General features: G+C 35.3%; 1 protein-coding gene across 1 annotated transcript; it reads right to left on the reverse strand.

Moving 5' to 3' along the window:
- Positions 1-4,813: 4,813 nt before the first annotated feature.
- Positions 4,814-6,478, reverse strand: LOC108845995 (dof zinc finger protein DOF2.4-like). Its single transcript, XM_018619201.2, has 2 exons — positions 6,241-6,478; positions 4,814-5,945 (listed from the first exon to the last, which is right to left on the reverse strand). The coding sequence occupies exons 1-2, from the start codon at positions 6,289-6,291 to the stop codon at positions 5,091-5,093; spliced, it is 906 nt and encodes a 301-aa protein (XP_018474703.1). The 5' UTR covers positions 6,292-6,478; the 3' UTR covers positions 4,814-5,090.
- Positions 6,479-12,489: the final 6,011 nt, after the last annotated feature.

Consider the following 12,489-nt stretch of genomic DNA (forward strand, 5'->3'; position numbering starts at 1 on the left):
CTATTAAAGAAGTGATTTTTCTCATTTTTATGTTTTTTTCACTTGTGTTAAATTTTTTATTTGAGACCCGCCCATTAAAATCATCTTTAGTGGTGTATTATTTTGAGGAAAATCATCAAGAATGAGGGAAAACCTTTTCCAGTTATACATCATTTTGAGTGGAAAATGAGTTTGTGAATAGTTTTCCTCATTTGTGTTTAGCTTTTTATTTATAAATTAATTTTCACAATTCTTCTATATCTAAAACACACAATACTTTTAAAAAAATTATTAGTATTTTCATAATATAATTATAAGTTTATATAAACATTTGCATGTTTTTTAGAAATTAAATGTAACATCCCGAGTTGTGATATACGGAAAGGCTTAGGAGAATTGATTTGGCTATCTATGTCACCAAAGTTGACTTACCTTTTCCGGAACACATCCTGAAAGAACTCCAGAGTTAAGCGTGCTTGAGCTGGAGTAGTGGAAGGATGGGTGACCTATCGGGAAGTGATTCGTGATAGCGTGTGAGTGAGACCAAAGCACGGGGAAAGGTCATGTGGTGATTGCAGGGTCAATAAATTAATAATGATTTCGAACCTTGGGAAAAATTAACGACCGACCGTCGGATGGGATGGGCCTACGGGCCGAGAGAGCGGGCGTGGGTGGCCCATTAGCCGTGGGCGGTCGGGGTGTTACAAGTGGTATCAGAGCTGGTTAGCCGTCTCAGTTCTGACCTGAGAGGCGTCTTGAGACCTGTCGTGGGGCGCAACGAGGACGTTGCGTTCTTTGAGAGGGGGTGAATTGTAACATCCCGAATTGTGATATACGGAAAGGCTTAAGAGAATTGATTTGGCTACCTATGTCACCAAAGTTGACTTACCTTTTCCGGAACACATCCTGAAAGAATTCCAGAGTTAAGCGTGCTTGAGCTGGAGTAGTGGAAGGATAGGTGACCTATCGGAAAGTGATTCGCGATAGCTTGTGAGTGAGGCCAAAGCACATGGAAAGGTCATGTGGTGATTGCAGGGTCAGTAAATAATGATTTCGAGCCTTGGAAAAAATTAATGACCGGCCGTCGAATGGGATGGGCCTACGGGCCGAGAGAGCGGGCGTGGGTGGCCCATTAGCCGTGGGCGGTCGGGGCGTTACGTTAAACTTATGTACATTAAAAAGATTTAATTAAAATAAATCATACTTGCATAAAATTTGTAAGTTTTATAAATAGTAACAATTATTTTGAATTAATAATAAATAGTAATAATATAATGTATTTGAAAACATTCTTTTTGAGAGGAAAAATGAGGAGAACCACTGAAGTAAAACACAAACTCATTTTGAATTTACATCATCATCTTAGAACAAAAAAATGATGTTGACAAGTGGAGATGCTAAGAACATTCCTAGTTGCATTATCTAATGTTTTATTGCGTCTTGCTAGTGTATAAACCTGGCTGATGTCGATTTACATGTCCAAAAGTAGTTAATAGACACGTTTCTTTTTATAATTTCTGTTTGACAAAATATTTATGATCATTTTTGTGTTACAATAAAAATTATCATTTGTAAAAGGAAAAAGAAAAAGACAGACGTACGCTTGTGTACTTAAAGTGGGGCTAATAAGGATCTTTCGTCTAAAATGGAAGGACGTATGTGGTTGTTGACAACGTGAGGAAGAAACGTGACAAGGTAATGTTTTTTTTTTTTTTTTTTTTATTAACCTGGAGTATCCCGGGCCTATGGAAGAATCCAGACTAATTCTCAAGGGGAGGTGCAGCCCACGGATAGACCCTCTCTCCGGGTATGCAAATGGGCCCTAAAGCATAGGCACATATCCGTGTTGGTGTACAGAAATCATGACTTAGTTCTCTCCATCAGGGTTAAATTCAAACACCTAAATGATCATATTGTAGAGACTAGATCATGTTTGTATATTTTGATCTATGCACATGGCTAAGTATATTTTCATCAAGTAATGTTCAACTCCGGTGGTATAGAAAATAAATTTAGTTCAATTTAGAAAGTTCCGTTCCCGACAAGAAGATTATATGAATTAAAAGGTCGATAATTTGTTGGTTACAAACGCCTATTTGTATTATCGCTATTCTTTTAATCTTTTGTCTTCAGTCTACTCTATTATCAACTTAATCACAGTTACATCAATGAGCTGTGTCGACCATTAGTCTTCTTATTTCAGTATCTAATAACACATGACATACCTTAGTTAGTATTGAACTTGGGAAGACCCTTAGTGACCTAGTGCAAGCGTTAAGCTATTATAAAATAGGTAGATAAAATTTCTTATAAAATAGGTATCTTTGCCATCAAGAAATTACAGCACATGCTTGTAAAGTGTAAGCTGGTATTTCCAAAGTACACAACTATTCTTCCCTTGTCTATAATATGCTTAGATCTTCGCGGAAATCAATACTCTTGGAGTTGGATCTGCTATACATATGTGTATATATATGCACATACACACATATTTTATTTTTGTAAAAGACATAATAAATACATATTCTATCAGGTGACAAGAAGAAATTTCTATTTAGATATATATACTTAAACCGGCTTCCATTCCTCATAGTATATATATATACTAGTATTTATTTCTTAGAAGTTACAAAATCCAATATTATTTTTTTGACTCTACAATATAAAATCCAGGATATACCAGCTTGCACTTTAAATCTTACACATACTATATAGTATATACTATGACGAATGTTAGAAGGTTTAACTTGCAAGGACGAGCATATTTTTTTGTAAACTATATATATATATATATATATATATACACATTTGTAGACACATCCAAAGCTTCTTATCAAATACCAAAACATGGAATAGAAGTTGGTTCGATAAAAAATGTCCGACATGATTGTGGTTCTTATCACTAGATATAGTTTTCTAGTGCATTTTTGGGTTTAGGCTTCACCTTTATTGTTTACATAGGTTTTCATGAAGCTTGTTTCAAGGTAACTTTTTCCAATTTTTAAAATTCCTAGTCTTATCTTGTATTTATATTTTTCAAATTGAAAGTTTTTTTGTCAGAAAAAGAAAGAAAAAATACTAGCTTGTATTTCGGATTCACATGCTAAAATTCTTCTGTTGGGGATTCCTCATAGTATTATATAGTATCACAAGTTTCAAAATCCAATATTTTTTTTTAAAAGTTTTACACTCATTTAAATTGCTTTATACAATGAAGCATTTGTAATGAATAACAATCATTAAGTGGAAAACTGAGTTGCGCCCTAAGTTCGAGTAAACCGATATGGCAGTTCTACTAACCGATGTATCAAAGAATCCTGGCCATTTAATGTTCGTAAGCAAAAAGATTCTGCCCACTTCATTTATTCAAATTATTCCCATATGATAGTGAAACAAACAACTTTAATACCACAACGATGATTATGTTTGGTAATAGCAGCTAACTAAATGAAGGTACTTACCTTAAATTATGGGAGATTTGATGGGATTTTACCATGTGGCTTAGCTTTAGGTTTGAATGTGCTACTTTATTCCATACTGGTGAGCAGTCTTGGTATTTGTAAAAGCAGAACAATAATCTCGTTTAGGATTCTTTTCTTTCGTGTGAACCAGTCCCTCTCCTCTTCTTAGGAACCAATGTTTGTATAACGTTTTTGGATTTTGCTTTTAGAATGGTTTACAAAAATGGATGTCTTAATTCATACTGGAATATAACGTTTCCACTCTAATCTACTCCTTATAATTGAATTAGTATAGTAAATAATATTTAAACTGCTGAATTCACTTAACAAGACAAAGTTAACTGTATGAAAATCATAAAATTAAAAACATATAATATGCACAAAAGTCAGAACCTTTTTTTTTTGCTCAGCTGTTTTTTACATTTTCACATTTATCGTTTATAACGTAAAATTTGATTAAAGGAAAAAGGTAACCAGTAAGTGGAAGTAGGGAAGAAACTCTAATGATGACCAAATCAGTAGAGACTTGAGAGTGAGTTCTTTCTAACACTTACTTAACAGTGAAAATGGATGACGTGGCCCACACTGACAAAGAAGAAGCAAATCTGTCAGATAGTGAGTTGCGTTCACGAGTTCCAAAGCGCGTCAAACTGACATCTTACGACATTGATTCTCTGACATTTGATTAAAATTTTCATTGTCTCATTTAAGAAAGGCAGTCATCTCAGTTCTCTAGATTACAATTGCAGATTTGCTTCTAATTATTGAATGTAAATCTTTATAAAATACAGGAATATTACAAAAAAAATAATCAAAAAATTAAAGCGCAAAAAAAAACTATTTCTAAGTTCTATTCTGGTTTAGAACAGAGCCACAGAGGTTAAGCTGGAGATATACAATTTTTTTTTTTTGAGATGTACAATTAGCTATGCTGAGATTCCTCGGAATCAACTCTATAATTAGAATTCAAGACATAGTTTATGGCTAGATTATATGCTCTATCATAATGATAGGAGGATAGTTGATAAGCTCGTTAACGTTCATACATAATTGACCTTCTGTTCCATTTCTTTCAATTCTATATTTATTGAAAAGTCGAGAGTGGACAGGAGAGCAAACTATGAAGAAACCTTTAGACCAAAATAATATTTTGTTTTTAGCATGTTTCAGTTAAAGACAAATTACCGATCACTGTAAAATTTTAATGATTAACAACAATTCACAACACGCGATAAGGTGTAGAACAAAATAAATCTAATATTTATACTATATTAGTGCGAAATAAAATTGACTTATTCAGTATCTCATGATGTTAGAAAGATTTAACAGATATCCATCTTAACTCTTAAGACATTAAGACGGTTCAATAGTAGTAATCAAACTCGAAAGATAACAAAGGAACATTGTTGACAAAAAATAGTTAAAAAAGAAAAATTGTTGACAAAAGGAACAAAGGAACATTCTCCAGAACACCCAATGACTTAAGCTACACACCTAGCTAGAACCACAGATCGAGAACAAGGGAAATAGTAAACAACATAAACTAAACAAAAGAAAAACGTAAAACAAGATAAAATTAACCTAATAATTAGTACTAGGGCTTTCATCAGTACGTACCCTCTAGTTTTTTTTTTTTTGGTTGAATTGAACTCAACGAGAAGAGCCGAAAGTAGAAAGATCAGTCCAGGAAGAGCAATTACCATTGACATTAACCCATTTGTAAGGATTATCTTCAACTTTAACGGAAGAAAACTGCGAGGCTAAAGCAGATGAGAACGACGCAGAAGTTGTCCTCGGCGATTCAAAAGGGTAAAACCCATTTGAAGATGGATCAACACAGCTCATAAGCGATCCACCTGAAGTTCCCATGTGGACTGACCTCAAGTCTTGACTCAATCCTCCATAGTTAAATAAACTCATGCTGTTATCTGTTTTTGTATTATCTAAGAGCTCTCCTAGATGTTGATTATAATTAGGATTCATTAGCCTCCCTGGAGACAAAAACTGACTCAGGATGCTCTCGTGGTTTCCTCCGTAGTTCGAGGAGAGAATGGCGCTGATGGTGGATGCATTCCCCGAGGCTTCGGAGGAGAAGCTTGTGTTGTTGCTAGTGGCGGTGCTGTTGTTGTTGTTGTTGTTGCTGCTGCTTTTAGTACGCCTGTTTCTCCGATATCCACCACCAACGGGGACGTTGCGGAGGACACCGCCACGCGTCCAGTATCTCCGGCAGCCTTTGCAGAAGTGGCGTGGCTGAGTGAGGCTGTAGTTGTTGAAGTAACAGAACTTGGTGTTGGTGGATTCGCATCTTGGACATTTCAGTGCAGCTTCTGGCATGGCTATGTTTGCTTGTCTTGCTCTGTCCACCATCGATCCTGGTCGGATCGAGCCGCTGACTCCACTACCATTGGACAGTGGCTGCGATTGTGGCTGCAGCTGATGACAAAGACCATGACCTCCGGTTTCTGAGGGTCCTGCGCCACTCTGATTATAATTGCTCGGGGGCGCCTAAAATCGTATAACAAAAAAGAGAATGAGGAATAGTTGAAAGTGAACAAGAATATTGAAGAAACATGCTAAGCAATAAGAATATCTAAGATTAAGTACTCTTTTTATTTGATTTTTTTTAAATCATGCTATTTCATAAGCAAGATTTTTTTTTCTTTTCTTTTGCTTGCTTTGAATTAAGAATTATTTTTGTTAGTTTGATTCCGAAATTACAACATGTAATTGATAAGCAATAATAATATTCTTTCTCCTATTTAAGAAGCTTTTATATATATATAGATACTAAAGAACTTACTTGTTGCCAGTTGGATGAATCAAGATAAGCTTGGATGGAGGAGAAAACCATGGTATACTCTTTTCTAATTTTATTCTTCAGAATTTTAGAAGTAAAGTTGTATCTATTCTTTTCTCTTCTCTTTTTCTCGGTGTGTGATATGGGAACAAAATCTAGTAGAGGAATCAGATCAAGGAAAAAACAAAGAAAATGAAGGAAGAGAGGAGAAGGTTGAGTGTGAGAATGAAGATGGCTAAATTTAAAGTGGATGAACCTTTATATACATTTATGTGGATATATATGCATATTTGTATACAATATCTTTTTATGGGGATATAAGAAAATAATTCTTATATGTGTAATTATTAGGGTTTGTTTTCCATATGGGGTGGGACTAACATGATTCTTTTTGTTTTCTTGCTTTAGTTAGGGTTCAAATTTTATCAATAGCCCATATATAAGTATATTTTCTTGGTACATAAGCTTTTACCGTCTTGTGGTGGTCATCGCTTCACCTCACATTTAGATTTACAGATCAAAATCAGCATTGCCTGACTCGTGGTTATTTGACTACTATTTATTTGTCATGTTATTAATAAAAGTATATTTTTGACAGATGATTTCTGTAGAGTAGAATATCAACTCTAACAAATCAATAGACTTAGTTTCGTTTTGCTCTTAGAAATTGCTTGTATCATTGTATGAATCCATGAAGACAAAAAACATTGTATTTTGTAATTCATTGTAAAATTATTCAAAGAACGATGTAATCGAAATGTTTGAAGTCCTTACGTAAAATTGTAAAGTTAACCCTTGTCCCTTAAAATAATGACCACAATGTGTTTTGAATAGATTGATTCAACTTAAAGAAACGTATTATTTCTCGTTAAGAGTGATTATATAGTTGATTTCTATGTGGACTGATCCGAGTAGAATATATGGAGTGGATTTAGGAGACAAAGGTAGTATGTAGATCGCACTTCGAGGTGTTACATAATGATTATAATAGGATCGTTGATCATATAATGATTTAGTCTAATTATTTAACAACAAAAAGAAGATAAAAGAGATTTTAAAATAGGAAAAGTTGGTAAAATGGGTGCTTTGGTCGTTGGACGACAGCCGAAGCATCGTGACCGACTGACCGGTCCATCATGTTCCCTTGCTTTGCTTTTTCTTTTCTCTGCATGGCAATATCTATCCCTCTCGAAGATGTGACTGATCCTCACGCTCACTCGAGCCGCGTGTCTCTTAGTCTCTCCATCTCCCTATATACGTTTAGGCCTTCGGTTCACTTTCCAAGGTTTCTTTTCTAAGTTTGTACCTAACACGCAAAAACATTCCTCACATATTTCAATAGATTTTATACAGTTATAGATCGCCTAGTAAAACTACAAACGAACCAACAAAAACTAATTTGCAGATCTGAAACACGCGTTCAATGGGTTATGTGTAGAATAGACCAATTGAGCTGTCACAAAGAAAAGTAAGTTGATAAGCCATTTGATGATGTAAGAATTAAATAGACAAATAGTTCATTGGCTTCGACTTTAGAGGTATGTAAAATAGACAAATAATTGAATGGCATTGATTTTAGAATTTATGTAAAGTACACATATAGTTCAATGGCTTTGGTAAAGGCATTTGATGATGTAAAAAGTACTAGTCCATTGGCTTCGATTTAGATGTATAAATGCAAAATAGACAACTAACTCAATGGCATTGATTTTAAGATTTTATGTAAAATACACATATAGTTCAATGGCTTTGATTTTGCAGTATCTAGGATCACAATACAATGGCTATGACTTTCCACAATTTTTACCAACTCAAGTTTTTTAAACGCTGTTTAAGTTCTATCAAGTCTACAAGCATATATAGTACTCCCTCTGTTTTTTAAAGATGTATGTTTTAGAATTTTCACACATATTAAGAAAGCACATTAATTATACATTGTTTTTAGAAATTACCAAATTTCAATGCATTTTAACCAATAGTCTTTCAATAAATTCAATTAATTTTATTGAAATTTGCAATTTTTATATAGAAAACATAAAAAATACATCTTTTTGAAACAAATATTTTTTCCAGAACATGCATCTTTTAAAAACATAGGGAGTAATGTTTTTCATCAATAATCAAGAGTTAGTCGACAACAAAAGAACTATTTACATTGCTTAGTGGTAGGTCAGGTTTTAATCTGATTATCTAACTGTAAGTGTGCAGTAGAATCTATATTATAATGAGGGAGTATCACTCCTGTATAAAGGACACGTGTCCAATTTTTGAGTGGTCCTCACCTCATTTAGAAAAAAACGAAACAGGCCTTCCGTCTTTGTTTTGTTTTGTCTTTTTACTAGGCTTTATTGGTCCATCTTTAATCAGCAGCCATCGCGATGTTATAGATTAGGGTTTCACCGTCTTCATGTAGATTAGATAGATTGATGTGGCGATCCTTCTTCATGTTCTCAACTGTTTTGATCGAACTTTAAAGTCTCTACGCACGTCTCTGGCGACGAGACGCTTCCTCATACGAATCTGTTTTTTTCTTTCTCAGATCTCTACTCCATGTATCTCCACCTTCTTGAGATCTCATGTCTCTCCATCTCCTCCATTTTAGGTCTACAAATAATTAATTCTCTCATCATCTCTGTGTGGCTTTGATTTAGTTGCAGGTTGAAGAATCGAAGGGTGAAGACGAACCAGTGGAGCGATGTGGTGACGGCAGAGGAGCAGAGGATTCGTTTTCTAAGGGTGGATGCTCGCCACAGATGTCTATTTGGCCGTGGAAAGAGGCATCATGTTGGGTAGCTTGATGGAGGATGGCTTATTGTATAAGGAGAAGTTCATAGTCAGATCCCACGAAGTGCAGTGTAGCAAAACCGCTACGGTTCAAACCATTGCCAGTCTTTCGCAGGTTCGATTGTAGATAGTTAAAACTATTTACGAATCTTGATTGGTCAAGTAGTGAAGCATGTTTTAATGGAAATTAATTGTCTTGTGAGATTTTATATTTTTTCCCTGTGAAACATGTCTCCGTATATAATTATATTGTGTGAGGTTTGACTTTATGATTGAAACATGATTGGTTCCGCTCCTCTGACAGGACTGTAACCGTTTACCTGTCTCTGTGGTACGAGGCTGCATCAACCTTTCGGGGACTTCTGAATGCAGGGGATAGATCCCAGTCCGTGCTGTTGGTGACCTCAGTTAATCCTAAAGTGTTCGGAGGTAAAATCATCTCCTCTATGAAACAGTTGATGTTTTCGTATAGTCTTTGGCTTTGCTCTTTTTATTTGTTGTTTTCCGCTCACAATTGTTTCTTCCTAATCAGGGAACCTGTATTTGAACTCCACACAAGGAACTAGGTTCTTCTTTGACACCAACATCCCTGAAGTAGCAGAGTTTGTAAGCAGGTAAAAATTATCATTCTGAAGTTACTGCAGAATTATATGTTATCTAATGTTTCATCATATTATACGCAGTGTCGGGGCCACTGCCGTTCAGGGTTATACATGTATTGACACTCTCGAAGGGATCAAGAAAAATGAACTTGTCTCGATAGGGGATCTCAACACCTTCATATCCAACTCCAATGAGCAGGTTGTTGTCTGATTTTACTACTCCAATATAGTTTCTTTAGTTTTTTTTTTTGTTTCGACTGCCTAAAATATTACGTTGTGGCAGACCCAAGAGGCTGATTTCCTCTGCAAGGCCCAGATTGTTTGTGTCAAACTGTCAATCAAGAAAATGGGTGGTCATTTGTGTCATGCACTGGTTGCCACAAAAAATTGGAGAGACATGGAACTTCCCTGAACTGCACCCGATGTGTGACTTCTGACCTGACTGGTGTCCTCAGGTAGGTTTCTCTACACTTTAAGAATGGTTAAAACATTTCAAGTAGACGTTTACTAATACTTTCATTTCACAATCTTAGATTTCGTGTTGAGCTAGCTGTTGATGATGGCAAAGATAGCGTTACATTTGTTGTCCTCGATAAGGAGATGTCAAAACTAACCAAGCAGGACGCTGCTGTTCTTGCTCTCGATATGGTACTTTCTTTGCTTTGCAAGAACATTTAGATTAGTTTTAGAATTTTTCCCCAGGCGTCATAACTTCCGAGTATTGCTAATTTGCTGTAGGTGCATGAGGGTGGAGAGGAGCGTCTCCCAGGTTGCCTTGAAGAGCTAGAAGGGAAGGAGTTTGTGTTCCAGATCCGAGTCACACCTTTCAACTTCACTCCTAACCACCGTACCTTCACTGTCTCCACCATCACTGAAGATGTCACCATAGCGAACCATGTCAAGGTTCACTAACTAAATATGGTTATATTTTTTTGCTAATTACATCCTTTTTAAAGACTGTCTGTTTGTGTTACTCAGGAACACTTTGAGGGGCTCCCTTCAAACAGTGAGGACAACGTCGAACTGGCAGCTTCTTCTTCTGGCCCTCCTATCGTAGGAGACAAGATTAGTGAGGGATAAGATTCGGCAACTCCTCCTGAGAATGCAACCGCTCAGAAGAAATGCAAGCGTGGCAGTGAGTAGATGGGATAATCTATTCCTATCATCCCGTCAACACCTCTATCTATGTTTTTACAAAAGCTTCTAATAGCTGTTTCTCTGTAGCGACTTGGTTTTCTTCCCTTTTCTGTCTTTTTATATCCAAAGATATTTTATCTGCGCTTTGAATTATTAATTAATCGTTGACGGGTTACACTTGATTCATAATTCCGTAACATGTCGTATATTTTCTGGCACATCATCTCAGTCGCATATTTTGGCATATTTTTCATTAAATTAAAGATGTCATTTTACTTCCTACAAAGATTAAACACAATCGTAATTTACCAAAAAAAAAAGAAATAACACAACCGTTATGCATAAATACTGTGACGCAGGTAACGTGCTTGACAAGCAAACACTATTTTACAGTTGGAACTCTTTTAAAAAATCCTTCTTCTCTCAAGCAGCACGTCTGTTTTAAGAAACCCAAAATTCCATCTTCAGGACAAAGACATAAAATTAACTTCATATAATTTAAATTTAGTTCCCAACTTTCATACTGTCAAATAAATGTTCGTATAGTCAACTTCATATAATTAAAATTTGACACTAACTCACTACATAACCCCATAATATTTGAATACGATTCCGCTTATAATGCCAATGGTCGATGGTTTCATTAAAATATACAAAAATTATATATCAACCCATATGAATTCACGCTTCATTCTTCTACCCATCCATTGAATGTCTGTTACAACCAGTTTTCTTTTCATCACAACTAAAGAGAAGCCGCTCATACAAACGTTAAAAACAACAAACAATAACATCGCATACGACCATAGACACACCGCAATAAGAACAAACCCGTCAGACAACACCCCGTTAAACAAATTACACAACGTATTACAAAAGAAACCAGCCCCGCGCTTGCGCGGGGGCTATGCCCCTAGTAAATTATAGTAATGCGGATCGAATCCACAAGGATCGATGACCACACGTAGAGTAGCATACAAGTTACTAGCCAAAAATGAATAAAAAGATTTATTTGTTTGGTTTTCAATTTTTTTAATTCAATAAAGCAAACAAGGAACAAGAGGTAACTAAACGAGTTTATAAACAATTAAAACAAGCGGTGGCAATAGAAATTATCAGGGATCTTTCCTCAGCATTGATCTACAACAATAAATAGGGAACTAAATTATAGCGACGTCTTGAACTCAAAACAAAATAGTAAAGTTAACTTACTTCCATAGCTTCCACACCCTATGATTAAAGTCATAAATACTAGGTTTCACTGTATACCTCAGATTTTAAACAAGCTTCATGTTCATGTTTGATCAGTTCACAAGGCTCAGTAACATCAACTTATATTAGTTACATAAACTTTATTCGTCTACATATATTTCAAGAATTCAAAAAACATTTTGGTGTGATGAAATTCCTAGAAACAGATGGTAAGTGATTAGACAAGTCTCAGCCTTAAAAACATTAGTAGACAAAGATCCAAAATCACAAATCCCTAGACTAACAATTTTCTTGATCAGTATATCGAAAAATCCCTATGAGAACCCCTTAACCCAACTAGACGACTATTCACTTATAATCAAACAATAACAAACCGAAATCATAGAAGAAAACATCTGAAATTGTATTGAGTAAAGGAAATGGTTAAGAAGATCTTCTCCATATAATTACAAGAAGAATCATCTTCCAAAAGTCTACAAAGTGATTTTCAAATGAGTTACAAATCTCTCAAGTTTCT

This window comes from Raphanus sativus, chromosome 3 (assembly GCF_000801105.2).
Source record: "Raphanus sativus cultivar WK10039 chromosome 3, ASM80110v3, whole genome shotgun sequence".
Classification (NCBI taxonomy): Eukaryota; Viridiplantae; Streptophyta; class Magnoliopsida; order Brassicales; family Brassicaceae; genus Raphanus; species Raphanus sativus.